This window comes from Solanum lycopersicum, chromosome 1, assembly GCF_036512215.1.
Source record: "Solanum lycopersicum chromosome 1, SLM_r2.1".
NCBI lineage: Eukaryota > Viridiplantae > Streptophyta > Magnoliopsida > Solanales > Solanaceae > Solanum > Solanum lycopersicum.
This window is the reverse complement of record NC_090800.1, coordinates 81,463,643-81,491,114: the sequence shown is the minus strand read 5'-3', so window position 1 is coordinate 81,491,114 and position 27,472 is coordinate 81,463,643. Positions and strand designations below refer to the sequence as shown.

The following is a 27,472-nucleotide window of genomic DNA, read 5'->3' as shown; positions in this document are numbered from 1 at the left end:
AATGTATTATTAAATCATATTCCAAAGGAACAGTGACATATTCTATTGTTTATTCTTCAAGTTTCTGTCAATACATTTTCTATGTGATGTGTGATCAATTTTCTTGATTTAACTTTGCATCTGTGTGGTATATAGTGCATAGAGATGGTTATCATCTCTCCATCAGAAAAAAGAAATGGATGTTCTTTATACCATTTTCATCTCCATAGCTATTCTCTTGTTGATTTGTGTGACTCCTACATTAGTTTTAACAGTAAGGATCTATGCTGGCAAGTCAATCAGAAACCCCAAATATGCACCAGTGGAAGGGAATGTGTTCCATCAGCTCTTATACTTCAACATAATCTATGATTATCAAACAGAATTGGCTAAAAAGACTCCTACTTTCCGGCTTCTGGCGCCGGAGCAGAGTGAAATATATACCACTGATTCAAGAAATATTGAGCACATTCTTAAGACAAACTTTAGCAAGTACTCTAAAGGAAAGAGAAATCAAGAGGTTATAATGGATTTGTTTGGTGAAGGGATTTTCGCGGTGGATGGTGAGAAATGGAAGCAGCAGAGGAAACTTGCAAGTTTTGAGTTCTCAGCTAGAGTATTGAGAGACTTTAGCTGCAAAGTTTTCAGAAAAGGAGCAGCCAAATTGGTCAGCAAGGTTTCTGAGTTCTCTCTTGCCAACCAAGTTTTTGATATGCAAGTAAGTCATTGAAGAACTTTATGAATTTCCAGGTTATATCATTAGCCAATTTTTATCACTAAAATATGTCAGCATACTCGTAGGAACTGCTAATGAGATGCTCCCTGGAATCAATATTCAAAGTTGGCTTTGGAGTTGATCTGAACTGCCTGGATGGATCAAGTGGAGATGATAACGAATTCATCAAGGCCTTTGATGATTCAAATGCATTGTCATATTGGCGTTATGTCGATCCATTCTGGAAGCTTAAGAGATACTTCAACATCGGATCTGAATTTCTTCTGAAAAAGAACATCAAGTTCATCCAAGAATTCGTTGATGAATTGATTAGAACGAGGCGCAAACAGCTAGAAATGAAACAAGATTCTGTAAGTCTTAGTTATTAAAATGTTTGGAAAGATAGAAATGAAGCATTTCCATCTTCAAAAGCTATTTTAGAATCTCGTCTAACATGATTATTAACGTTCTTTCTGTTCTGCAAGATGGATAAGGAGGACATACTCTCAAGGTTCCTAGTAGAGAGCAAGAAGGATCCAGAAAAAATGACTGATCGGTATCTCAGAGATATTATACTGAATTTCATGCTTGCTGGCAAAGATAGTACTGCTAATACTCTTTCATGGTTTTTCTATGTGCTTTGCAAGAACCCCTTGATCCAAATAAAGATTGTTGAGGAAATAAGAGAAGTTATTGGCAATAACATGAAGGATAATGGAAGTGTGGATGATTTTGTAGCAAGTATTACAGAAGAAGTCCTCGAGAAAATGCATTATCTTCATGCAACATTAACAGAGACCTTGAGGCTATACCCTGCTGTCCCAGTGGTACTACTTCTGTCCATAAAACTGCAATGTATGCAAAACAAAATACATCTATCATTTCTTCTTTTTTGTATCTATCTCTCATATGCAACATGTCATTTGTTTATATGCAGGATGGCAGGTGTGCGGATGCAGATGATGTTCTTCCTGATGGCTTTCACGTCAAGAAAGGGGATGGGGTTTATTATATGTCCTATGCAATGGGGAGGATGCCTTACGTTTGGGGGAATGATGCTCAGGATTTCCGACCTGAAAGATGGTTGAAAGATGGGATTTTCCAGCCAGAGTCACCATTCAAATTCATAACATTCCATGTAAGAGTATGCTGTAACTTGTAATCATAGTATACCTTCATATGTAGTGTCTCCTGAACTGATATAGGTGATCCCTGAGGCTATATAGTTGCTGTTAAGTATCGTCAATATTAGAGTGGATTAGAGTCCCACTTTGGTTTGTGGGGAATGGACTCGTAGTCTGCTTATATGGACTTGTGCATTCCTCATCTCATGAACTAGCATTTAGGGTTGAATTAGCCCCAAGTGTCATATCTTTACCGTCGGAAAAATAGGAGATTATGCTTAAATATGTGAAGTTTTAGCAGAGAGCTTGTCAAGATCTCACCAAGGGCTTTTGATGCTTATGTTAATTTATAATGGCGAAGATGGTAGTGTACTTTGATCCAAAGAATATATATCTTCTTTTGCCTGTATTATAAGTAACCTGTGAAGGGATTAGAATACCATAAGGGATACTGCTAAATCTTCCTTGACACAGGGGCTTCATCATATTATCATTTCTGTAACTCATTGGTTTATTAAATTTACAGGCTGGTCCAAGATTGTGTCTAGGCAAAGATTTTGCTTATCGACAAATGAAGATATTATCAATGGCTCTTCTCCATTTCTTCAGGTTCAAATCGTCCGATGACACGAAAGAAGTAACTTATAGAACCATGTTTACCCTCCACATCAAAGAAGGGCTTCAGGTTCGTGCAGTTCCAAGAAGAGGATTAATAGAAGCATGAAATACAGAAAGCCACTTTCAGATTTCAATGTATAACATGTCATCTTTAAAGCTTATCTACATATATAATGACTGTCCATTCCACCATGTGAACTATAAGTTCAACTAGTCACAACCTTGTGTCAAGGAAGTGGATGATAATGTTTCATCATGTTATTGATTTCGTCTTAAAAATAAGGAATGACTTCATATTAGCGAGATGTTGCACTCAGAATTTCATATTTGTAACCTGCCTTTTTTTTTTGGTGAACTTGAATAACAAACTAAAAAGTAAGAGATGAAATCATAACAAACTACCAAATCCAGTTTGATGCTTTTTTTATTTTGTTACTGAAACATATAACACACGTTGAGTTAAGTCAAGAACTTTTGATATTATTGAGACAAAAAAAAATTTATCAACTAGATCAGATTATGCCCTATAAAGATTTTCATGAGGCTGATTTTGAGCCTCCATCCAAGAACGAATATCTAGGATGGACAAACAAGGCATAGAACAATTGAAGCACAGAAGCTGCCTAACTCACAGGGAACTAATATCAGCTTCAGACTTTCACTCAAGAATTTTTTCAGAGGAAAAAAAGAGGGAGAAAGTGTTAGCCTAAAACTTTAACAATAAAACAAAGAATTGAGTAAGTATCTGACACACAGAAAATTGGAAGTGAATACATATGTGCTCCTTATATGCAGTTCGCTATCAATCAATCAACTATGCCTCAATTTCTAAATGTTACCTTGAGAAAAGTCTACAACAGAAACATTTTTGTAATGACTATGCATGATTCTTGATTAGTTTATGTATACTCTTGTTACACAGGTTAATTATAGTAATCAAGAAAGCATAGAGATACAAGGGCATGCCAATTGGTGATATGAGGACAAGCAAGCCAAAACAGGAGAAGCAGTTGCAGGCGAGATAAACCTTACGGTATACATGATAAGGACATGTTCTTTTCTTTATTCTGTAACTTTCTTTCAATTCATTTTCTATGATGTGACTAGGATTAATATTTCCCAGTCCAATACTGCAAGATTCCAAATTAACAGTTCACTCCAAGAACACAGTTTGAAAAATCTGCCAAGAATAAAAATTTGGTGAATCTTCTCGGGCATATTCTCTTAGTATCTACAGGATTTTGAGTACTATAAGGCTGAGTTTTAAATAGATGGTTGTCACCTCTCCATACTAGAAAAAAAATGGATTTCCTCTATACCATCTTCACCTGTATAGGAACTCTCTGTGTCATTTCTGTCACTTCCTTCTTAGTTTTAATACTAAGGATCTATGCTGGCAAGTCAATCAGAAACCCCAAATCTGCACCAGTGATAGGAACTGTGTTTCACCAACTCTTCTACTTCAAAAGACTCTATGATTATCAAACAGAAGTCGCCAAGAAACTTCCTACCTCCCGATTTTTAGCTCCGGACGAGAGTATAATATGCACCACTGATTCAAGAAATGTAGAGCACATTCTTAAGACAAAGTTTGGCAAGTATTCTAAAGGCAAGCGTAATGAAGAGATAATAATGGATTTGTTTGGAAAAGGGATTTTTGCTGTGGATGGTGAGAAATGGAAGCAGCAGAGAAAGCTTGCAAGTCTGGAGTTCTCAGCTAGGGTCTTGAGAGACTTTAGTTGCACTGTTTTCAGAAAAAGAGCAGACAAATTGGTCAGAAAAGTTTTTCAGTTCTATATCTCCAACCAAGTTTTTGATATTCAAGTGAGTCATTGAACAATTTTTTTTAGCACTTCCCCTCAAATTTAGCAGTCTCTAAACAAATTAATACTATCAGTATTGTTTCAACAGTCAGTTTTATCATAAAACTTTATATGCACCATACTTGTAGGAACTGCTAATGAGATGTTCCCTGGATTCAATATTCAAAGTTGGCTTTGGAGTTGATCTGAACTGCCTGGATGGATCAGGAGAAGATGATGACAGTTTCATCAAGGCCTTTGATGATTCTAATGAATTGATATATTGGCGTTATGTTGATCCCTTTTGGAAGCTTAAGAGATACTTCAATATCGGCTCTGAAGCTCTCCTGAAAAAGAACATCAAATTCATCCATGAATTTGTTGATGAACTGATTCGATCAAGGCGCAAACAGCTAGAAGTGAAACACGATTCTGTAAGTCTTAATTTCATATTATTCATGTGTTACGAATGCCAGACCTTTACATTACATCCTTAAAAGTACAGAATCTTTTTAACTCTCATTGTAATGAATCTTTTGTCTGTTCTGCATGATTGATAAGGAGGATATACTGTCAAGGTTTCTGGAAGAGAGCAAAAAGGATCCAGAGAAAATGACTGATCAGTATCTCAGAGATATAATACTGAATTTTATGCTTGCTGGCAAAGACAGTACTGCTAATACTCTTTCATGGTTCTTTTACATGCTTTGCAAGAACCCCTTAATACAAGAAAAGGTTGTTGAGGAAATAACAGAAGTTATTGGTAATAACGTGAAGGATAAGGAACATTTGGAATATTTTGTAGCAAGTATTACAGAAGAAGCCCTTGAGAAAATGCATTATCTTCATGCAGCATTGACAGAAACATTGAGGCTATATCCTGCAGTCCCAGTGGTATAAATTTTGTCCAAAAAACTGCATTTTTTCCAAAATTAAAACCAAATTACTCCTTTTCATTTCTACTGTCTTCGTTTGACACATGCAATATGTTATTTGTCAATATTCAGGATGGCAGATGTGCAGATGCAGATGATATCCTTCCTGATGGATTTCACATCAGAAAGGGAGATGAAGTCAATTATGTGTCCTATGCAATGGGGAGAATGCCTTATATTTGGGGGAATGATGCTGAAGATTTCCGACCTGAAAGATGGTTGAAAGATGGGATTTTCCAGCCAGAGTCACCATTCAAATTCATAGCATTTCATGTATGTATTAAGCCTCCATACTTGGTGACTCCTAAATTGGTAGTTATTGTTGAGGCTCTACCTTTTTTGGGAAGCAATATTGCAAAAAGATCATTCTCAAAGATGCTAAGTTTAGTAGAGACCTAAAAGAAGTTAAGCTGTTGCACAAACATAACCCTTGAGAAATTACCTTTTGGCAAATGTTCCACTCGAGCCTAACGTTTACTCGACCAATTACACACAAAATATCAGACTATCATCTAATGGTTGTGGTAACTTACAATATTTTAAACTCCGGTCTAACATTTTCTCATAAGATAGTCAGTTTGCTCAAAAAGTATATTTAGATCATGATCTAAAAGGTCCATAAATTCAAAGAGAAATTAAAAAGAGAAGATCATTTACTAAACATCTGTCCCAAAGAAGGGACAACCGGCAAAATTTTTTATCTTTATCTTTTCTCTAACTTCTTTGCTTTCTTGATTCACAGGCTGGTCCACGAATATGTCTAGGCAAAGATTTTGCTTACAAGCAAATGAAGATTTTAGCAATGGCTCTTCTTCATTTCTTCAGGTTCAAGTTATCCGATGAGACGAAAGTAGTAACCTACAGAACCATGTTTACACTCCATATCAATGAAGGGCTTCCAGTTCATGCAGTTCCAAGAAGAGGATTAGTAGGAGGCTGAAATGCAGAAAGCACTATGAATGTCATCTTTAAAGCTAATATACAGAAGTCATGATTATCCATTTTTGACATTTGAACTATTAGTTCAACTATCCACAAAGTTGTGTCAAGAAAGTGGATTCTAGTACGATTTCATCAAGTTCTTGATTCCTTCTTAAAAGTACGAAATGGCATATTAGTGGGATGTTGCAATCCTGAATACCATATTCAAAATGTTTTTTTTTTTGGTGAACTTAAATAACTGAATAAAAAGTAGGTTATATAGCACTCTGTTGTCTAATGAAAAAAAAAAATCTTTCCCTTGTTAGTGGAACATATAGCACATTGGATAATAAAATTTGATTGACTAGATCAAATCATACCGTATAAAGCAGGACAGACAAACATGACACGAAATCATTTTGGCATGTTGTTTCAGACTTATCCTTTTTTAAAAGAACCATCAGCCTGATGAGCTCATGAGATTTGAAGGGGAAATAAAGGGAAAAGACAAACAGGAAGTAAGACTGAGACAAAAGAGCTTATCTAACTTGCCTATGCACAGAATAGAACAAGATTGCTGTGCACAGAAAATAGAACAAGATTGCTGATGCACAGAAAGTTGTAAAAACCATAAAATAATATTGATGATGAAGATGAAGATGAATTAAGTCAAAAGAACGTATTTAGCGAAACATTATAAGCCAAAAATATGCACTAGGACATGGCAGTGGTTTCGATGGATATTCTTCATAGCTCCATTATCTCCTTAACATCCATCATTCTCTCACTTCTCTTTTGTGGATTCATATTTCATCTTCTGACCAAAAAAGTATATGGAAAAAAAAGATACCATCCAATTGGTGGCACCATTTTCAATCAGCTCATTAACTTCCACAGGTTACACCATTACATGACTGATCTTGCTTGCAAGTACAAGACTTACAGGTTAATCAGCCCTTTTAGGAATGAGATTTATACTTCTGACCCTGCTAACGTCGAGTACATTCTCAAAACAAACTTTGACAACTATGGCAAGGTAGGTCGTTTTCTTGAAATCCTAGATAACCCTTTTTATGTAGGAGCAGATTGATTCTTGAATGCCTTATTAGTAACTATTATTCGAAGTTTCTTATTTCATGTTGTGGACAGATATATACGATTGGGCTACTGTTACTGTTTGATAAAAGAGAATTTTATAAATCTGTATATTTTTGGTAAGTAGATGTTAAGTAGTGCTAAATCTTGGTTAAATTCCAAGTATTTGGAGTTGGAAAATTGGAAACTAGTGGCGTTCCATTCCAGTTGTATGGTCAAACTATCTAGTTGTAGTTTCTTTTCTCTTCTTCTTTTAAGGTCAGTTTAGATTGGGGGTTGGGATGAATTGGATCTTATTTCAAGTATCTAAATGAATCCCTGGATCTGTCTGAATTCCCGAATAAGTAGCAGCTGGCTATACGAATCTCCCAACTGGTGTGACAAAATGGTAGAATGATTTTCTGATTCCCACTTGAGTTTTTCAAATAATCTGCAGGGTTGGTATAATTACAGCATTCTTAAGGACCTGTTTGGGGATGGGATTTTCACAGTTGATGGGGATAAGTGGCAGGGGCAGCGGAAGTTGTCGAGCCATGAGTTCTCCACGAGGGTCTTGAGGGATTTCAGCAGTGTGGTCTTTAGAAAAAATGTGGCAAAGCTAGCTCATGTATTGTCTAACGCTGCCAATTCCAACACAACAGTTGACATTCAAGTAAGTTCCATGTCTCGACTTCATTAAACAACCCTTTTATGTTTACACCAGACAAATGAACCTAGTTTGTCAATGTAGGATCTATTCATGAAATCAACTCAAGATTCAATTTTCAGAGTTGCCTGTGGAGTTGATCTAGACAGCATATGTGGTTCAAATGAAGAGAGCAAAAAATTTGGCGATGCATTTGACAATGCTAATGCAATGACAACCTGGAGATACGTCGATGTCTTCTGGAAGATTAAAAGAGCTCTCAATATCGGAGTAGAAGCAAAGTTAAGGGACAATATAAGAACTGTTGATGTATTTGTTTATAAGCTGATCCAGAGAAAAACTGAGCAGATGACTAAACCAGATGCTGATTTATCAGTAGGTTAACGTCTTACAGCTACTTCTTTTTTACTTATGTAGATAGATGCTTAGATATTATGATATTTTTCCGGTTGCAGTGGAAGAAAGAAGACATTTTGTCAAGGTTTCTGCAAATATCTGGTACAAATCCAAAGTATCTGCGTGATATAATATTGAACTTCGTAATAGCAGGCAAAGATACAACAGCAACCACCCTTTCGTGGTTCATATATGTGTTATGCAAGTACCCTCATGTACAGGAGAAAGTAGCACAAGAGATCAAAGAATCAACAACCGAGAAAGAAAATGCAACAGATATAACAGATTTTGCTGCCAATGTAAGTGAAGATGCCCTTGAAAAGATGCAATATCTTCATGCAGCACTGACAGAGACTCTTAGGCTCTATCCTTCAATTCCAACGGTAATAAACAACAACTTTCATCATACATCAGCGGCTAAGTAGATGTATGTTTCATGTTGTTATTTTTGTTTTTCCCCTTACTGCAGGATCCAAAATTATGTTTTTCGGATGACACCTTTCCAGATGGATTCAGTGTGAACAAAGGAGATATGGTGTCTTACCTACCATATGCAATGGGAAGAATGAAATTTATATGGGGTGATGATGCAGAAGAATATAAACCAGAGAGATGGCTTGATCGCCATGGTTTCTTCAGGCATGAGAGCCCCTTCAAATTTACTGCTTTCCAGGTCAGTCAAATCTTCTTTTTTTTTAGCTTTAATTATCATTTGTTAAAGTCTTGAACGCGAGTCAGTACTTATTTGCCTAGTGCCTATATACTGTCACATTAACCAATTAGCTAAGCATGTTCTTTTGCTGATAAAACAGGCAGGGCCGAGGATCTGCTTGGGGAAGCAGTTTGCCTATAGGCAGATGAAAATATTCTCTGCTGTGTTGTTACATTACTTTGTTTTTAAGTTGAGTGATGACAAGAACACTGTCAACTATAGGACAATGATTAGTCTTCAGATCGCCGGCGGACTCCATGTTGATGTCTTTCATAGATAGGGCCACTAGAAAGAGTATAAATTAAAATGTATGTTAGTATCAGTCCTACTCTGCCTCAAAATGTAATTCCATGACATGAGTATCCAAAATAAGCCTTTCAAATAACATCAACCGGTGCAATTGAAATAAGGTTTGTAATCTAAGGAAGGTGTCATTGTTATTTAATTCATATTTTCCTTGTTTTACCTTCCTCCCTTATGTTTTCACTCCATATAAGTTTCACAGATCGAAGTTGCTTGAAACGTTAGCTTATCGCATTGCAGTTTACTGTTCATGAGTAATAACGGTCATCTGAAAATGTTCATTTAGAAGTAAAACTAACCGTATTTCTATTAAAAAACTGGTGAATGAAACTGTTTTTGTTTTTGAAAAATATTTCAAACTTGATTGTTTTTTAAAAAAAATTTACGCCACCACCCCATCCACCCCCACCCCCAACAAGGCCACCCCCTCCCCCCGCCCTGTCAATTTTTCTCTCTTTTTTAACATTATTTTTGGAAATATATCAAATTCTAAGAAAAATCATTTTTTACGCCACACCCACCCCTACCCTACCCCCACAAAAAAAAATTAAGAAAAAATTATTTTTGAGAAATATTTCCAATTTGATTTTTTTTCCCCATTTTTATGCTAACCTCCCCTTACTCCTATTCCCGAGCCATTTCATGGTCGGGTTCTAAATCTATTATTGGAGTTAATTTTTATTTTAAAAACTTTCTTTCTAAAAAATATTTTTTTAGTCTTAAGTCAAAAATAAAAAATATTTCTCTGAAAAATATTTTTCATTCACTAACTCAAACTTTAAAAAATATTTTCTATCCAACCAAATATTTAAAAAAATAAGTTAGAAATCCACTTATTTTCCGAAAAAACATTTCCTTTTGACCAAACACACCTTACAATCATAAAGATTTTACGGTACATTAAAAAAACTCTCAATAGATCACAAATGTACTATTTGCTAGTTTAACACTACTTTTAGATACAAATTACAATCCCTACGTTTGCACAGCCCCTGCTAAATTTCTTCAAATAATAGCCAACGTGGGGTTGCTTCTTTCCAAAAGTAAGTTACTGGTAGGTGTGTGCAAAAATAGAATCAAGTGAATGAAAAAAAAGATATTGTATTACTATTGGGTTAATTAACGATCAGATAATTGATTCAGTTTTTCTTTTTTAATATTGGGTTATTGAATAAATCGATAACACATTTACATTGTAATAGTTTCCTACTTTGTTCTATAAAAATATTTACATATTAATATCAGTACGATACTATTTACTATCTTTTCTCCTTAGCCTTTAATTCACATTATTATTTTGTTGTTGTATAGTTTTCTTTTTTTTTTCATGTTAGTTACTATTGTTTCTATTTTTATGAGCATTATGTAAAGTTACATTATTACTCTGTAGCGCCAAATTATCGAAGAAATCATATATTTGTTTTATGACAATTTTCTTATTATTAAATCGAAAATTGATAAACAAATATTTTCAATCTAGTTATTGGTTTAAGATATTTAAAAATTAAAAAATCGATAAACCAAACAAATAATACATAAAGCTGAATGGACAGATGCACACCCAAACCAAAAAAAATGAAAATATAAAATCCAACTTTTTACCTAACTAACTTTTATATTTCAAAGTCGTAATCAGACGGCCTCTATAAATAGAAGGACTGCCTCTGAAGAATTAGTTCAAAAGTGTGATTTAGGTATTATTATATAGTTTGAGAATATATCGATGGATTTAATATTGGCATCGAAAAAAGCAGATAAAATAATAATGGAAGTTGAAGGAGTTGGTGGATACTACGGTTGGTCAAGTAGCCAATTTCCTCTTCTTAGCCAGAAAAAACTTGCTGCTGGATTATTTCTTCTTCAGCCTCATGCGTTTGTTCAACCTTACTATTCCGTTTCCTCAAAAATTGCTTATGTTTGTCAAGGTACGTACGATATATGTTTTTGGACAATCCTTTCCGTTAATTGTTACTATAACATAACCATTTATATAAAAAAAATATAATACATATATTTGATCCTAAATTTGATTTCAAATTTTAACTTTGACCTCAAACTTTCATAGTGCACAAATAGGCATTTTAACTATCCTATCTTTCAATAAATAAACACACGATTTTTGGAGTCAAAGTGCGTGAACTCCCAGTGAGCCAATCAGTGGCTGCCAACTAACTAAATATTTTACATGTCTTTTTTTTAAAAAAAAATATATCTTACATGTCATTTTGAAACTAAAAATAAAATAAAATTTAATTAATATAAAAGAGATTTATTAAGGGTAAAATTGTGATTTCAACATTTTCTTTACCTTTGTGGGCTTCAAAAATTACCCCCACTCGCGCGTGTATTTTGCCAGGTAGAAATCGCATGTTTATTTATTGAAAGATGGGATAGTTAAAGTGCCTATTTGTGTGCTATAAAAGTTTGAAGTTAAAATTAAAATTTGAAACCAAGTTTAGAGTTCAATATATGTAATTATGTCTTTTATGTAATTCTGATAGGTGAATGCATTGTGGGGCTGATATCATCGGAAGATTCAAAAGAAGAAGTTATAAAATTACAAAAAGGGGATACTCTACCTCTTACCATGAAAGAGGTGTCATGGTGGTACAATGATGGAGAGTCTAAACTCGAAATAATTTTCTTAGGAGAATATGATGATGAATACACCCCTGGAGAATACTGTGGTTTCTTCTTAACTGGATTCACCGGTATTTTAAATGGATTCTCTAATGAACTCATAGCTAAATCTTTTCACATGACCAAACCTGAAATCGAAAAACTTATAAAAGAAGAGACTAGTTGTAATATTATTATTAAAATAAAGGAAGACACAAAAATGCCAGAACCTTGTAACAAAAACGCGAAACACGAGTTGGTTTTCAACTTGGATAGCGCGGAACATTGTACCGTTCAGGTAAAAAATGGTGGAATTTTATCCGCGGTAACTTGTAGGAATTTACCGTTGCTTAGAGACATTGGATTAAGCGCGAATCATGTAGTTTTGGAAGGTGGTGCTTTATTTGGTCCTGTTTTTACAGCGGATTTGTCCGTTCAGTTGAGTTATGTTACAAAAGGGAGTGGACGTGTTCAAATTGTGGGACCTTTACGTAAGGTTGTGTTGGATACCAAAGTGAAGGAAGGTGAATTGTTCTTTGTTCCTAAATTCTTTCCGTTTGTTGTGGAAGCTGATGAAGGAGGAATGGAGTTCTTCTCAGTCATAACGTCGTCAAAGTAAGTAGTTCTATTATTTAACTATATATAACAATTTACGCGACATTGTTCGTTTAAAATATACATATGCAGGCAAGTATACGGAGGATTATCAGGCGGGAAAAATTCAATTTGGAAAGCAATATCTCCATCAGTTTTAGAGGCCTCTCTAAATGTGACGGAGTCTTTCAAGTCCAAGATTGCTAAGGGTGCAGTGATTGCCCCACCTTCAACTATTTAAGTAACTGTTCCAGTTTGTTACTTGTTGGACAGTTGAAATGTATGCATATTTTTAAATTAATTAATAATATTACAATATGTAATAATTCTATGCTTGAAAATAAGATGGATTGGAGCTTTTCCTGAATGTCTTCTTAATAAAAGGGAAATGAACTTGGTGCAGCTTCTTTGTCGTTTCATATTTACACATGTATATACAGTGGTGGTGCGCCATTGCTGAGCACGGGCCTAATATATGTTAATTTCATCTTTTACTCGTTCGTCATTATTGCCTCCAGTTTGATGAAGTTTGTGGTCCAAGGTTAAAGCGTTTGAATGTATAATTAAAATTATAACAGTAATACAATATATAATTACTTGATGAAAACAGGAACTTTGTTTGAAGTGTACAGTGACTATATATCTCATCTTAAAACTTAAGCTGACCATCTCATTAAATTTGTACGGCATAGACAGTATCTATATTGCACCAGAGGATTCTTACGAGGCATGTGACTTTTGCAAATAACTGTTTTATGATATGTTGGTCGACGGGACATGGTCTCCAAACATCAAAATAAACTAGCTCATAAGCTAATTATTCAACTCACTAAATAACTCTTGGATGTGACGACACATGCAATGGTGTTTTGCAAATTGACATGACTCACATTTCAATAAAGAAATATTCTTTAACTGAGGAGAAAGTTTCTTCAATAGAGATAAAGAAAAATATCCCAATCAGGAATGTGCTTCAACTGAGACACGATACTGGAGTACGCAAATAGACCATGAACTAGTAGTATACACATAACAGAGTCAAATGTTATCATGGCTTTTGAACAATACAATTCTTGGAAAGGAATTGGAAGCAGATAATATCCTATAGAACACTTCTAAGTTATATTGTCTCGATTGATAATATGATAGACCAATGATTTATTCTGTATTTCAGAAATACATTTAATGACATGTTAACTAATTGATTGAAGTAAATTGGATCGGATTTCACTGTTTTTTTCTTGCCAAACTGGCTACGAAAGATCATACCCTATAAAAACATGTTGCAAAAATGACTTAGAAACATTGGATACTTGACATCTTGAGGGCTTAGTGTTGGTTGGGCATTATTAGCAGCTACCTAACATCAGAAAGTTGGCCAAAAGATTATTGCATTTTCTGTTTCTCAAAATTCAAATGGCTAACAGTAACATTTATCTAAGAAAACCAAACCTATATTCTTGTGGACCAAATCTTAAGTTAAAAGGGAACTTTAATTCATCTAAGCATTAGATGGATTGAATACCTTCTACTCCCATTAAGTACATAAATGATACGTTATAAGACAAACATGCACAACGATATATTAGTGGTTTCCATGGATACTCTTAAAAGCTCCATAACCATATCATCCATAATTCTCTCACTTGTCTTTTGTGTGTTCCTAGTTCATCTTCTGACCAGAAAACTACATGGAAAAAAGAGATACCATCCAATTGGCGGCACCATTTTCAATCAGCTTATAAACTTCCAGAGGTTACACCATTACATGACTGATCTTGCTGCCAAGTACAAGACTTATAGATTGATTAGCCCTTTCAGGAATAAGATTTATACTTCTGACCCTGCTAACGTCGAATACATTCTCAAAACAAACATTGACAACTATGGCAAGGTACACCATTTTCTAGACATCCAAGATAGTCTTTTTTTTAGTGTTGGAATTTGATAGACTCTGAAAAGCCTTATTAGTAATTAAGTAAATTATTGAATTCATGGCTAAAACACCAGTGATGTTTAAGAGAAGTGTTGGAGTGGGTAAAAAAGTCCACATTGGTTGGGAAATGGACCGGTGATCTCCTAATATGGACTTGGGCAATCCTCCCCTCATGAACTAGCTTTGAATTAGGCCCAAATGTCATATTTTTACAAGAATCAACCATAAAGATACAAATGATGAACTAGTAGTATGCAGAAAATGTGAGCACTCTTACATTAAATAATTCAAAGTTTCTTATTTCGTGTTTACCAAATCATGGATATATTAAAAGTACTTGGAGTTGGGAAATTTGAAATGTATCTGATCTGTCAGTCTATCAATTAATTACTAAATAAGTTACAGCCGGCTATATGAATCTACCAGTAGATGTAACAAAATGATGAAACTATTCTCGGATTTCCATCTTGAGTTTTTTTTTGTAAAAATAATCTGCAGGGATGGTATAATTATAGCATTCTAAAGGACTTGTTAGGGAATGGGATTTTTGCAGTTGATGGAGATAAATGGCGGGAGCAGAGGAAATTGTTGAGCCATGAGTTCTCTACGAGGGTCTCGAGGGATTTCAGCAGTGTGGTCTTCAGAAAAAATGTGGCAAAGCTAGCTCAAATATTATCTGAATCTGCCAATTCCAACAAGGCAGTTGACATTCAAGTAAGTTTCCATGATTCGACCACATTAAGCAACCCTTTTTTGTTTTCACCAGACAAGTAAACTTAGTGTCGTCAATGAAGGATCTATTCATGCAATCATCTCTAGATTCTATAATCGGAGTTGCCTTCGGAGCTGAGCTAGACAACACGTGCGGTTCAAATGAAGAAGACAAAAGATTTATCGATGCATTTGACAATGCTAATGCAACGACAACTTGGAGATATACTGATATCTTCTGGAAGATTAAAAGAGCTCTCAACATCGGAGTAGAAGGCAAGTTAAGGGACAATATCAGAACTGTTGATGCATTTGTCTATAAGCTGATCCACATAAGAACTGAGCAGATGAGTAAACCAGAAAATCATGTTCTATCTGTAGGTTAATCTTCTTATAGCTACTACTTTTATTAATGAGGATAGATGCTTAGATATTATGATCTTTTGCCAGATGCAGTGGAAGAAAGAAGACATTTTGTCAAGGTTATTGCAAATAACTGATACAGATCCCAAGTATTTGCGCGATATAATATTGAGCATCTTATTATCTGGCAAAGATACAACATCAACCACCCTTTCGTGGTTCATATATGTGCTTTGCAAGTACCCTCATGTACAGGAGAAAGTAGTACAAGAGATTAAAGAAGCAACAACTGAGAAAACAAATGCAACAGACATAACAGAATTTGCTGCTAATGTGAGTGAAGAAGCACTTGTAAAGATGCAATATCTTCATGCTGCATTGACAGAGACTCTTAGGCTTTATCCTGCAGTTCCATTGGTATGAAACAACTTCTTTCATCATACAGCTGTGGCAAAGTAGATTTATATTTTAAGTTCATACTTTTGTTTTTCCTCTTACTGCAGGATCCAAAAATATGTTTTTCAGATGACACCTTACCCGATGGATTCAGTGTGAACAAAGGGGACGTGGTGTGTTACCTACCATATGCAATGGGAAGAATGAAATTCATATGGGGTGATGATGCAGAAGAATATAAACCAGAGAGATGGCTTGATCGTGATGGTTTCTTCAGGCCAGAGAACCCCTTCAAATTTACAGCTTTCCAGGTTGGTCAAAGCTGTTATTAGTTCTGTTAAAGCCTTGAACGTGAGTCGGCATAATTTGTCTAGTGCCTATATACTGTCACATTACTAGCTACTAAGCACATTCTTTTGTTGATAAAACAGGCAGGGCCGAGGATCTGCTTGGGAAAGGAGTTTGCTTATAGACAGATGAAGATATTCTCTGCTGTGTTGTTATCGTACTTTGTTTTCAAGTTGAGTGATGATAAGAAGGCTATCAACTACAGGACAATGATTAATCTTCACATTGATGGGGGATTGCATGTTCGTGTCTTTCGTAGATAAGGCAACCAGAAAGAGTTAACATAAATATGTAGTAATAAAGTATATTAGTATCTGTCCAGTTCTGCCCGGATGTTGTTTGTGACATCAATATCCTATCAAATAACATTAACCTGGCATGGAAATAAGGTTTGCTGTCTATGGTATGTATCATTGTTACACATTCACATTTTCATCGTTTTACCTTCTGCCCCAAGTGTTTCCATGCCATGTAAGTTTGTGATTTTCAGTGGAATAACAATTGTTTCTCCTTCCCTGACCACACTTCAAAGAAAGAACCACGAATAGAAATTGCATGAACACTAACTTACGTCATTGTTATTTACTGTTCACAAGTAATCCATAGGTTGCACCATTACATGACTGATCTCGCTGGCAAGTACAAGACTTACAGATTTGTTAGTCCTCTCAGGAAGAAGATTGATACTTCTGAGTTCTGACCCTGTTGACGTTGAATACATTCTCAAAACAAACTGTTATGCGGAATTCGAGATAATACAAGAAAATATAAACGCGAAAAACAAGACAACAGATTTACGTGGTTCACCAATAAATTGGTTACGTCCACAAGAACCAATAAATTGGCTACGTCCACAAGAAGAGAGGGCAGTTTTATTATGGAGAGGCAAGAACAAAATACAGAATAGGGTTTGCCATAGCGTCTATATATAGTGCTAAGCTACGCCCTAACAGGCTTGGGCCCATAATACAGAATTGACAGATAATTAAGGGCCCATTCTTTCTGTTGTAACGGGTCCGATTCAAGACATTCAACACAAACTTTGCCAACTATGACAATGTTACGATCCAAGACTATCCCTAGTCGTAACATATTGCTTAGAGCCAAAATTGATCCCAAGTTAATCCATGGTCTGACATGATACAATAATTTATGTACAACTGAAAATATTTGATACGAAAATTGAGAATACTATGATTTTACACATTTGTTAATCAATAAACAAGATCTACACAGTCGGGTCTTGATTGGAAAAGAATCAAGTGGAAAGAAGGAATCTATCAAGTCAAAGATGTTGCGGAAGCCGAATATATAGAGAGTGATGGAATCACAACTACTATATCTAAAAGTAGCTATAAATAGTGAATGAGACAACAATAAAAGGAACACTAAGAATTAACGAGGTTCGACAAACTTTTTTATTTTTCTTTTGCCTACTCCTCGGACACAACCAACCAATATTTATTTCACTCGTATAAGTGAAATACTACAAGAGAGAAAGAAGAAATGCCTTAGAAGATGAGAAGGCAAGTGAGAGGTGTGTTACAAATGAATTAGGAACTCTTCCTATTGATGTCATCCATGACATCACGATATGTTAAAATGTCAAGATTACCTTGTGAAACCAATTTATTGTTCACCTAAATTTCACCTACAAAAGGTGTTATCTTGATTTTTCTACCAATGAAGAATTATCCTCCTAACTATCATATCTTCTCATTAATCCATTTCTGAATCTTGTCAAATTTAACAAATGATCTTAATAGCTCAGTTGGTTTACTGTCTTTCTGAACGTTCACCTTGTTGGTGAGAGTTCAATTCCCACCTTGTAACCCCTCCCCTATTTTCCCATCCCCTATCCCCATTTTTTTTAAAAAAATAAAAAATAAAAAGATCTCCCCAGTCATAATAACCTCAAGAAATTCACAAGATGAAGTTGTTCACAACACCTATACAGGTAGATTTCAGAAAAGGTAAGACTGAGAATTAGCTCAACTGTCATCAGTCATACTCAAGGATAAAAAAACCCACAAGTTCAAAATTCATGCTGCTGGTGTTTCAAGACAGGATGCACATTTGCTTGTAAATCAGATAATACAGAGTAAGACTAGTAGCAGGTTCTTGAATTGCAACAAAATTAAGATTGATACATTATCTCCAATACAGAAATATATGGCAAAATATTATTTAGTATTGTACAATCAACCCTTGTGCTTGAAGTTTGAGAACTCAGTTCAATGGAATGATTGATGTGCATTTATTTGGTGTACCATTTTGCAATGAATTTAATACTCTTTTAATAATTATTGATGCCTTCATAATGATCTAGTGAATTTGAGGGCAACATGCTGTAGAGTATTGCAAGATCTTCAAAAGTGAATTTTAGAGCTTGGCAATAGCATGTGGAGGAGGCAAGTATGATCTTGGAGGCAGCTTTAGGTCTTCCCAGTCTTCATCATCTATCTTGGTGTAGTAACGATCAACATCATCATCTCTAACTAGTTCCACTCCGGAGGGATCCCACTGAAAATATGAGGAAAAGACGAGCACAAAAATGAAAGAAGCTCTCGATAGCTAAGTTCAGGATTATCCATGATCAAATAAATATAGCACACCTTAGGATTTCTATCCTTTTCTATGATTATGGCCCTGAATCCCTGCAGTAAAAGTTAAGTGTCAGTCTTGTAATGCCGTAGAATGGGTGGCTGAAAGATGGCATATTCTACCTCAAGAATATCCTTGTTAAACTCTCCCCTCAACACATGACAAAATATCCCATACTCACGGACAAGGCAACTATCAACACCTTGCAGCCTCCCTTCTCTTATCTGAAACAGAAAAAGGAAACTAATATGAACAATCTGCAGATACTCAAGAACTCTCTAAAGAAAATGTTGGAGCATTAGGACCGTGAAGAAAGAGATTCAAGATGTGGTTGTGTGAGCCAGTCATCATAATATTTCTTATATGAAGAACTTGCTTCACAGCAATACTAATCTAGTATATCAAATTTATAAATCCAGAATTAATAATCTTAATCCAAGCGTATAATCCACATGATATTTCTGGAGCAGCTGTTAAGAAAAAAAATTGAGGCCCAAGGGTCACCATTTTTCATAAGTTAGCATTGGTCTTCCTTCCAACATGACCAATTTCTGATCAACCTGAAGAAGGGTACAGAAGTTCAGGTAACAAAATTATGGTATCACGAGGTAGCGATTATTGACTTACTAATCTCAAGGTAATTTTAAGACTTGTAGGGGATGCTTTCTTCAGCAATTGAATGGTCGAAGAGATCCAGTCATCCTTCTTGTCCAAAGCCTTACTTTCCTATTAAAAATTCATGCAGAGTTCTTACACAGTATTTTAGCAACTTATTATCAGAATTTTACAAAGTAATTTCACCACAGGAAAAAATAGAATACATCAAACAACCATCCATCTCCCAAACTTACAAGAGTAGATATGATTTCTTCAATGGTCCTTCGAGAGAAACAGTGATTAATAATCTTCATCCTACATGCATAAAATTGCAGAAAGTAAAACTGATGCACCGTTGAGAAAGAGGTCATGAAAATCCAAAGACTACAGGTTCTTTTAATTGAACAATATTTTCCCTAGAGACAATGGAAACTTTGGAATGCTAGCCATCATCTTAAGCTTCTAATGGCGATATAAATTAGAGGAAAAATAGTCTTACAGCAACAGGAAGAAAAATAACATGAGAGCAAAATAAAAATAAAGAGCATAGACGATGACTTCAAAAGAGCAAATTTAGAAGGTAAGCTTCCAATAAATCAGAATAAAAAACAAAAAATCATAATATGTAGATACTAAATAAGCTCACTTGTGGTATGGACTTCCTTCTTTCAACTTTGGTATGTGGGAGAAGTGACTTATGATAGCAGATATAGCATCTGGATCACTCGTATTGACTTCAACTAGTGCTTGTTCTAAAAGTGGCAATTTCTGTGAACCCAAGGAAGAGACAAAGGATTCAATTAGAGAAAAGGCACGAGGAATGACCAAATAAACAAATATTATGCAATTTAACTTGATGTATATCAAGATCAATGAACCACTTTTTAGATGTGCCAGTATAGCTCAGGAAAGGCCTTATACACCCTCAAATGCAAACTATAGCTCAAAAGTCTACAAGTGCAAATTATAGCTCAAAAGTCCATAAATCCATCTAAGGACTAAGAACCATTTCAAGCATGGCTGACAAAATCCAAATTCCAACAAGCATGATTAGCTTAGAACTGCAGGGGAAGGTAATTTACAGAGCCCGTAGAATTTTTCTCCAAGTAGTTTGAATTCATATTTGTTGGTTGGTACCTAATTAAAAATAATAAATCAATGAGCACACTGTACTCTACATGATACATCTATAAAGCTCTATTAATTAATTTAATTAGCATTTTGGAAAAGAAATAACAGAAGATTGATTATTACGGTCATGAAACTATTGAACTTGCTGCTGCCGCAACCAAACTAACTTAAAAGGATTTATAAGACCTATATAACAAATGACATATAAGTTTAAACATATTAGTAACAGAAAGTTTAGGTTGTATACATCCGATGATACAAAGTGGGTTGCAAGACCACAAGCAAACATTTCAGCTCCATCCAACCTAAAACCAGTAAGACCAGCATATTCCCCTGCCAAAGAGTATAAAAAAATATAGCTAAAGGGAAAACAAGACATAACCATTATACGTACAAATTCTATGGGCATCATTGACAATGTAGGAAATGGTTTTCCACAATAATAGCAGTAATTTTCATCATAAATATGAACAATGTGGCTAGTGAGATTACCAAAGAATCCTGGAAGTCTTGATAAAAAGTAAGAGGAACCTACATCAGGAAAGAGTCCCATAGCTGTTTCAGGCATAGCGAATACCTACAGAGAAAACATACATAAAAATCACATTGGACATGAAATTTCTGGTATCCCATTACATGTAGGAACCAGCACCATCTATGGTATAAGGTACATATTACTGCCTAAGAAGAAAAAAAACCTTAATGCAAATCCAAGGTACAAACTAAAGCTCATGAAGTTTTACAGTTTGTAAGTATTTCCTCCAACTATGCTAGAGCCTTTTTATGAAAAAAGGTAAATTTTAATTATAAAATCTCTGAGACATAAAACAAGATGTTCAGCCGGTAAGGATTCCAAAAGCCATTTTGCTACAGCTATTCCACATGAACAATCATATTTTTTTTTTTTGAAGAGATCAACATGAACAATCATATATTTGTTACTCCCTAGATAGACAAATTTGAGACAAACCACAAAGAATGTGGCATAGATCAAATACATAGGGGTAAACAAGACAATGAGATTGATCTACTACTCAAGTAGAGGCAATACCGACTTTTCTGTTGCAACTCGAAATCTACCATGTATAGAAACACCAGCTCCGGCTCCCATGACAATTCCATTAAGGATGGAAACCTTCAATGGGCAGTCCAAACAAGACTAAGGAAAACCTCAAAGAAGTAATATCACTGAACTAAAATTAGACATAACCAGATTTAACCTGGGGTTTTCTATATGTTGCAATCATATAAATCAAGGTGTACAGCTCTCGGATATAATTAGCACCGAGTTGCCAGTTACCTGATAAGAATGAGTAAATAAATCTGTAAGTGGGGACATTAAGCTATGCATTTTTTTAATAACGTAGAAATCATCGAGGGCCAGTGGCACAATGTTCTAAATCTTAGAGGCTCATAGACAGTCTTAGAATGTGAGTTATAAATTCACATTATGTATATACTGAACAATGATAAGAAAGTGTATAAACACATTGATATAAAATTTTCAATTTGATTACTTGAACTTGAGATGCAATGTTATATTTACTTTTCAAAGAATTGCATGGAGTCTCACATTTTAATATGACTAAGAACATATAAGAAAGTCAAGATGGTTTGCTCGGTCAAGTTGTGGCACAGGGCGCCGTTCATGGCATCATCAGAAATTAGGTTGTGAGAATTCCACAGGGTACATGCTATCTCCTACCAACACTGGTATGTACTAGGTAACTCTTCCCATCAAGGCTTAGACGGATGAGAAGAAATCACCCACTATTTTGTCTCCACTTAGACTTGAACCTGTGACCTCACACACTCTTGAGTACACATTTACTGGTACTATATATTGATTGCTCAAAACCTAATCTCTAGGTAAAGTGAGAAACAAGATGGATTTGCCAGGTTAAGAGCAAAACTAGTACAAAGATATGGACTTGGATAAGATCTGAATTTTATGTGATTGAAAGAAATTACTTGGGGAGTTAAACTTCAGTTCATGGATCCAATTTTAATAGATTGTGTTTGACAAGATATTACCAATATAGCGAATACGTACCCTGGTGAATAATATGAAAAGGAGTTGAAAGATCACCACCAGCACAAAAAGCCCTTCCGTGTCCCTGGAAAATATAGATACAAGAAAAGTAGTAACATTTCTTGACTGCAACTGAGAGATATCCATCTCTGCATTTATATTTGTACTATATACAGGGGCATTAAGAGAACTTTGTAGCATACAACCAGAGGTTGATAATGTGGATTATTCCGACTGCCAAGAAACATAAGCCTAATGTATGCCGAGGGTAAAAATAGGTGGGATCAAACACTAGATTGGTCAGAACCAGTGAGATACCAAAGAGAGGTAGCTGATTGGTCAGCTTTATCTTACAGGGGAAATGTCACTAAAGCTATGAGAAAAAAACTTTCTTCCCAGTGTCAAAAGATCAACGAGACAGGGAGCAAACTGAAGTTCTTCAGTAAAGAAATAAGATTTAAATAAAGCAAATCAAAATCGTTGCAACTGTGCCTGCAAGTAGTTTCAAAATAATTTGTAGGCAGAACACAGCATCAAGTTTCCCTCCTCATGTTAACCTATGACAGGAAATTTGATTATCACAAAAGGATCCTACTTTCAAACTACCTTTAATATTATCATCTTCACATTAGAATCTTCTTCACTCGCATAGAAAAGCTCCGCAAGCCGAGATATCTGGACAAATAAGTTTGAGAGAATGGTTATCATTTATAACATGTCAAAGATAATAGCACTAATATCATATTTGACATACCATTTGAAAAGAAAGTGCATTCAACTGCTTTGGCCTATTTAATATGAATGTTCTAACACTTCCGCGCTCCTCCACCAAGACCTGAAAACCAAATATATAACAGTTAAACGGAAGGCTTTTAACACATTCGATCGCTTGATAAAAAATAACTACATTTCACCAATCAATATATAAAAAAGGAGTATAATTATGGAAAAAGGTTGCATTAAAGATATCCAAGAAGAAAAAGAGATCAACTAAACTAAATATAATTTACTTCCTACTAGATAGGTTGCAATTTGGAGAGGAAAAAGAAATATATATGTAAAATTCAGAGAAACATTGGAGAGTTTGAAAAACATTTCAACTTTGGTTGTTACTATACCAAATTTATGAAGGACCATTATTTTACTCTCGAATTATTTAATAATGCGTTTTAAAGGTATACATGTGTCCACGCGGAAACATCACTATTTATAATTATACAATTTTTTTTTATGTTCAAGTGGACATATATATACCTTTAAAATACACTATTAAATAGTACATGAGTAAAAGCTTCTTTCCAAAATTTGGTATCGTAACAACAATTTCGATCAAAATTCAGATATATTTCAAACAATTTTCCCATTTAACGAAAACCATCAAATGAATTGGTTAAAATAACAAGTGGAAGACTATAACTTGAGTTGATGGGAGCAGAATAGGATTTTACCTGATCAGTTTCCCCATTGTTACAAGAGGTTTGAGCCATGGTCTCTGCTTTTCAGCTTCTTTGAGAATGTGAAACTTACCAGCGGAAGGAAAATGAGTCAGAAGACCATTCAAGTGTTTGAATTATATATAGGGAAAAAAAAAGTTAAGAGGTGTCAAAATGAGATAGATATAGATAACATGGCTAATTCTTTTAGAATCTTATAGGTTGAATTTAAGACGATTTGAATTCGATTATCTCAATTGATTCAAGTTTCAATTCTTTTTTAAAAAAATCTTTAGTTCAGTCTAATTTAATGATTTTTTATGTATTACATGACACACTCTTCAAATAATAGCCAATGTGGCGTTTCTTCTGTTAGGATCGAATTCACGCACACATACTTGATGAACGAAGAACACAAGAACTTTCTAGAGAAAGAGACGAGAGATCTAGAGAGAGAAAGAGAAAACTCAATATTTCGTAGTAACACCTCGTGAGTAAACTTCCACGGCGATGAGCTATATTTATATTAATAAATCAGAGTATTTTTTATTACAGAGAATAATCAGTTATATATATTAATCAGGTTTCATAACCTAACATCTTCTTCATACAAGTAAGATAACAAAAGTTCAAAAATCTCTAAAAAAATATATCAAATCACTATTATCATTATCAACATCATCATATTATCTATCTACCAATCTATGTTACTTAAAAACACAAAGACCCTTAAAAATGTCGATTGACTTTTTATTTTTATCATTCATTAAAAATCTTTATAATGAATAAAATTATCATGCACCATTTTAACAACTATTATTTTACTATTTACAATTTCGTAAGTAATAGCAAATATGTGTATTCTCATTAAATAAGTAGCTGGGGGCTTTCATAATTAAGAGCCTAACCTGTTTGACATTGTTGTTGAAAGTCGAGAAGAATTTATTTTGAAAAAAATACTTCTATCAAAAAGTTAGGTGTTTGAAAAACTTGTAAAATTGTTTTTTAATGAAAGCAGAAACAAAGAAATAATTTTTCTGTTGTTGGGAAGAAACTAACAATTTTTGCTTCTTAAAAAGCGAAAGTAGAAGCAGAAAAATTATTTTAGTACTAAATTAACATATCTCATATGTTTGGTCAATTTCATTTAATATTTTTTTAAAATTTTATACATAAATTTTTATATTTTAGTTTACGTTACTCTATTTATTATTTTACATAGTTTTTTTTTGTTGAATTAGAAAACAAAAATAACAACAATATTTTTCGATAAGTTGTGACATTTTTCAAAGGATTGTAATTTTCGATGAGTTATAACTTTTTTTAAGAGTTATGACTGTTTCAAATGAATTGTAACTTTTTCAAAATGTTATAACTTTTGTTAAAGGTCATGCCTTTTTAGATAAGACAGAAAATACTTTATTCATATCACCCTTTATTGACTAAAAATAGAGAAGGTTTCTTCTCATTTTTCAACAACAATTTCTTCTTCTTCTCCTCCTCCTCCTGCTTCTTCTTCTTCCTTCTCCTTCTGTTCCTCCTTCTTCCTTCTTCCTCCTTCTATTCCCTCTCCTTCTACTCCCTTCTTCTTCTTCCTCCTCCTTCTCTTTCGTCTCCTTCTTCTTCTCTTGTCATTCTTCTTCCTTCTTCCTCTTTTTTCTTCTTCTCTTCCTTCTCCTTCTTCTCTTTCTTCTTCCTTCTTCTCCCTTCTTCCTCCTTCTCTTTCGTCTCCTTCTTCTTCTTCTCCTCCCCCTTCTTCTTCCTCCTTCCTTCTTTATCCTTCTTCCTCTTCCTCTTCTTCTCTTTCTTCTTCCTTCTTCCTCCTTCTCTTTCGTCTCCTCCTCCTTCTTCTTCTTCTTCTTCTTCTCCTCCCCCTTCTTCTTCCTCCTTCCTTCTTTATCCTTCTTCCTCTTCCTCTTCTTCTCTTTCTTCTCCTTCTTCTTCCTCTTTTTCCTCTTCTACTCGTTCTTCTCCTCCTTCTACTTCTTCTTCTTCCTCAACCACCAGGCTTCTCCTTCTTCTTCTTCTTTTTCCTCCTCAAACCACCAGGTTGTTTAAGTCCCTACTATCAGTAGACAGATATTTCACTTCACTAGAAAACTTTTTTTTCTTTTTCTTCTTCTTCTTCTTTTTCTTGTATGTTATAAAAATTCGTGTGATTTATTGATGTTGAGTGAGTTCGAAATTTATCTCCATATATTTCATAATCTCGAGTTCTTGAGAAAAATAATTTTGATGATATAATAATTATATTTTTACTTAACATATACATTAGTATGTAATGTTTCAATATATGAAGTTAACATGATTGTAGTCTAAATTCATTTATTATTGTTAACAATTTCTCTTGTGATGTAGATATATATATGCTTTTGACTAACTTTTTTTAAAATTATTAGACTTTTCAAGAGTTAGATAATTATCACGATTTGTTTCTTTTATGCTCAAGACAAAAGAAAAAGACTTTATTTATCAATGCTACCTATGTGATTTGGATTGTCGGAAAGTCTGCTTCAAAATAGTTATTACTATATAAACATTAATGCCCTTTTGTTTTACTTATTTACTATTTCTAAATTTCAGTATTTTAACGAAGAAAAGTTCATATGGCTTGTAAAGATGTCAGTTAGAGTTTGTATTAGTTTAAGTTTAATATCTAAATTCTTTTTTTTAAATCACAACAAATTTGAAAATACATGGATATATATGAATCATTTGAAATTTGTCATTTACAAAATAATTTTTATATTCAGTATTATGGAATAACCATTTTCATGTTGTCCTTACACCAAATTAAAATTTAATAACTATATTAAAAAATGGGAACATTGATTAAAAGTAATTAAAAGTCCTATTTATTTATGTAAATATAAGATTTGTTAGAAATTCATCTATTGCACATTATTTCTTTAGTTATAAGATTATAAATTCTTATAGTTATTACTAATTATTACAAACATTATTCGCACTCTTTTACATTCTTTAGTTATAATATTATGAATTCTTATAGTTATTTCATTAATTATATCTATCTTTCATTTTTCCTTTTATTAACCTTTGACCAATAAATAAAAATTAACGTACGAAAATAGTTTAAAAATATACATCCAAAAAGTTTAACGTGGAATTCACCTGCAAAGCACATCTTGCTAGATGACAAGAAAACTGCACAACAAATATCATTTATAAGGTAATATTAGTAAGATACGACTAACTACATGACTGAAACTCATCAAATTGAAATAAATATATACTTTATTGCATTTAACTAATACAAAATTACATTGACCATCTTCATAAGTTTGAATGAATAAGACTATAAGAGTATATATAACGATTCACATTGAACATTCACAAAAGAATATGCAATATTATTTTGTGCAAAACTTATTATTCAAATACACGCTTAAATTAGCAATATTTTTTTGAATAGATCTTCACGCACGTGTCAAAAAACTAGTG

The 27,472-nt window shown here is 34.1% G+C and overlaps 6 protein-coding genes across 7 annotated transcripts; 5 read left to right on the top strand and 1 right to left on the bottom strand.

Moving 5' to 3' along the window:
• Positions 1-25: 25 nt before the first annotated feature.
• Positions 26-4,051, top strand: LOC101257406 (cytochrome P450 704C1). The gene is made up of 6 exons (XM_019215977.3): positions 26-697; positions 781-1,065; positions 1,180-1,521; positions 1,632-1,832; positions 2,345-2,503; positions 3,359-4,051. The coding sequence occupies exons 1-6, from the start codon at positions 176-178 to the stop codon at positions 3,410-3,412; spliced, it is 1,563 nt and encodes a 520-aa protein (XP_019071522.2). The 5' UTR covers positions 26-175; the 3' UTR covers positions 3,413-4,051.
• Positions 3,580-6,379, top strand: LOC101259987 (cytochrome P450 704C1-like). The gene is made up of 5 exons (XM_004231131.5): positions 3,580-4,260; positions 4,388-4,672; positions 4,800-5,132; positions 5,246-5,446; positions 5,916-6,379. The coding sequence occupies exons 1-5, from the start codon at positions 3,739-3,741 to the stop codon at positions 6,111-6,113; spliced, it is 1,539 nt and encodes a 512-aa protein (XP_004231179.1). The 5' UTR covers positions 3,580-3,738; the 3' UTR covers positions 6,114-6,379.
• Positions 6,380-6,633: 254 nt separating this feature from the next.
• On the top strand, positions 6,634-9,366 carry LOC101259785 (cytochrome P450 704C1-like). Its single transcript, XM_004229877.5, has 6 exons — positions 6,634-7,130; positions 7,626-7,841; positions 7,920-8,210; positions 8,291-8,614; positions 8,701-8,904; positions 9,044-9,366. The coding sequence occupies exons 1-6, from the start codon at positions 6,816-6,818 to the stop codon at positions 9,221-9,223; spliced, it is 1,530 nt and encodes a 509-aa protein (XP_004229925.2). The 5' UTR covers positions 6,634-6,815; the 3' UTR covers positions 9,224-9,366.
• Positions 9,367-10,920: 1,554 nt separating this feature from the next.
• Positions 10,921-12,863, top strand: LOC101265281 (13S globulin seed storage protein-like). Its single transcript, XM_004229896.4, has 3 exons — positions 10,921-11,171; positions 11,748-12,480; positions 12,553-12,863. The coding sequence occupies exons 1-3, from the start codon at positions 10,970-10,972 to the stop codon at positions 12,698-12,700; spliced, it is 1,083 nt and encodes a 360-aa protein (XP_004229944.1). The 5' UTR covers positions 10,921-10,969; the 3' UTR covers positions 12,701-12,863.
• A 1,037-nt stretch (positions 12,864-13,900) lies between these two features.
• On the top strand, positions 13,901-16,605 carry LOC101257110 (cytochrome P450 704C1-like). Its single transcript, XM_004229867.5, has 6 exons — positions 13,901-14,353; positions 14,894-15,109; positions 15,190-15,483; positions 15,557-15,886; positions 15,973-16,176; positions 16,297-16,605. Exons 1-6 carry the CDS (start codon positions 14,009-14,011, stop codon positions 16,474-16,476), a joined length of 1,569 nt encoding a protein of 522 aa, XP_004229915.3. The 5' UTR covers positions 13,901-14,008; the 3' UTR covers positions 16,477-16,605.
• A 1,703-nt stretch (positions 16,606-18,308) lies between these two features.
• On the bottom strand, positions 18,309-24,175 carry LOC101255335 (3-hydroxyisobutyryl-CoA hydrolase 1-like). Of its 2 annotated transcripts, XM_026031825.2 has the most exons (14): positions 24,026-24,175; positions 23,332-23,412; positions 23,184-23,252; positions 22,599-22,662; positions 21,766-21,845; positions 21,597-21,680; positions 21,038-21,122; positions 20,793-20,878; positions 20,061-20,182; positions 19,669-19,729; positions 19,445-19,543; positions 18,940-19,041; positions 18,829-18,870; positions 18,309-18,736 (listed from the first exon to the last, which is right to left on the bottom strand). In XM_026031825.2, the coding sequence occupies exons 1-14, from the start codon at positions 24,062-24,064 to the stop codon at positions 18,596-18,598; spliced, it is 1,155 nt and encodes a 384-aa protein (XP_025887610.1). In that variant the 5' UTR covers positions 24,065-24,175; the 3' UTR covers positions 18,309-18,595. The 2 variants fall into 2 exon arrangements, with proteins under 2 accessions (XP_025887610.1, XP_025887612.1); XM_026031827.2 differs by lacking the exon at positions 20,793-20,878 and having other exon boundaries at positions 21,081-21,122.
• Between the last annotated feature and the right edge of the window lie 3,297 nt (positions 24,176-27,472).

Bases quoted from the DNA above. Each gene is read 5' to 3' on its own strand.
- LOC101259987 (XM_004231131.5), top strand. From the start codon at position 3,739: ATGGATTTCCTCTATACCATCTTCACCTGTATAGGAACTCTCTGTGTC. The intron at 4,673-4,799 runs GTAAGTCTTAAT...ATGATTGATAAG, and splicing joins TAGAAGTGAAACACGATTCT to GAGGATATACTGTCAAGGTT. The intron at 5,133-5,245 runs GTATAAATTTTG...GTCAATATTCAG, and splicing joins TATATCCTGCAGTCCCAGTG to GATGGCAGATGTGCAGATGC.
- LOC101255335 (XM_026031825.2), bottom strand. From the start codon at position 24,064: ATGGCTCAAACCTCTTGTAACAATGGGGAAACTGATCAG. The intron at 21,681-21,765 runs GTTAAATCTGGT...TGCCCATTGAAG, and splicing joins CAACATATAGAAAACCCCAG to GTTTCCATCCTTAATGGAAT. The intron at 18,871-18,939 runs GTAGAATATGCC...CTTTTACTGCAG, and splicing joins TTAACAAGGATATTCTTGAG to GGATTCAGGGCCATAATCAT.
- LOC101265281 (XM_004229896.4), top strand. From the start codon at position 10,970: ATGGATTTAATATTGGCATCGAAAAAAGCAGATAAAATAATAATGGAA. The intron at 11,172-11,747 runs GTACGTACGATA...TAATTCTGATAG, and splicing joins AATTGCTTATGTTTGTCAAG to GTGAATGCATTGTGGGGCTG. The intron at 12,481-12,552 runs GTAAGTAGTTCT...ATACATATGCAG, and splicing joins TCAGTCATAACGTCGTCAAA to GCAAGTATACGGAGGATTAT.
- LOC101257406 (XM_019215977.3), top strand. From the start codon at position 176: ATGGATGTTCTTTATACCATTTTCATCTCCATAGCTATTCTCTTGTTG. The intron at 698-780 runs GTAAGTCATTGA...GCATACTCGTAG, and splicing joins ACCAAGTTTTTGATATGCAA to GAACTGCTAATGAGATGCTC. The intron at 1,833-2,344 runs GTAAGAGTATGC...TTAAATTTACAG, and splicing joins TCAAATTCATAACATTCCAT to GCTGGTCCAAGATTGTGTCT.
- LOC101257110 (XM_004229867.5), top strand. From the start codon at position 14,009: ATGATACGTTATAAGACAAACATGCACAACGATATATTAGTGGTTTCC. The intron at 15,484-15,556 runs GTAGGTTAATCT...ATCTTTTGCCAG, and splicing joins CAGAAAATCATGTTCTATCT to ATGCAGTGGAAGAAAGAAGA. The intron at 15,887-15,972 runs GTATGAAACAAC...CTCTTACTGCAG, and splicing joins TTTATCCTGCAGTTCCATTG to GATCCAAAAATATGTTTTTC.
- LOC101259785 (XM_004229877.5), top strand. From the start codon at position 6,816: ATGGCAGTGGTTTCGATGGATATTCTTCATAGCTCCATTATCTCCTTA. The intron at 7,842-7,919 runs GTAAGTTCCATG...TTGTCAATGTAG, and splicing joins ACACAACAGTTGACATTCAA to GATCTATTCATGAAATCAAC. The intron at 8,905-9,043 runs GTCAGTCAAATC...CTGATAAAACAG, and splicing joins TCAAATTTACTGCTTTCCAG to GCAGGGCCGAGGATCTGCTT.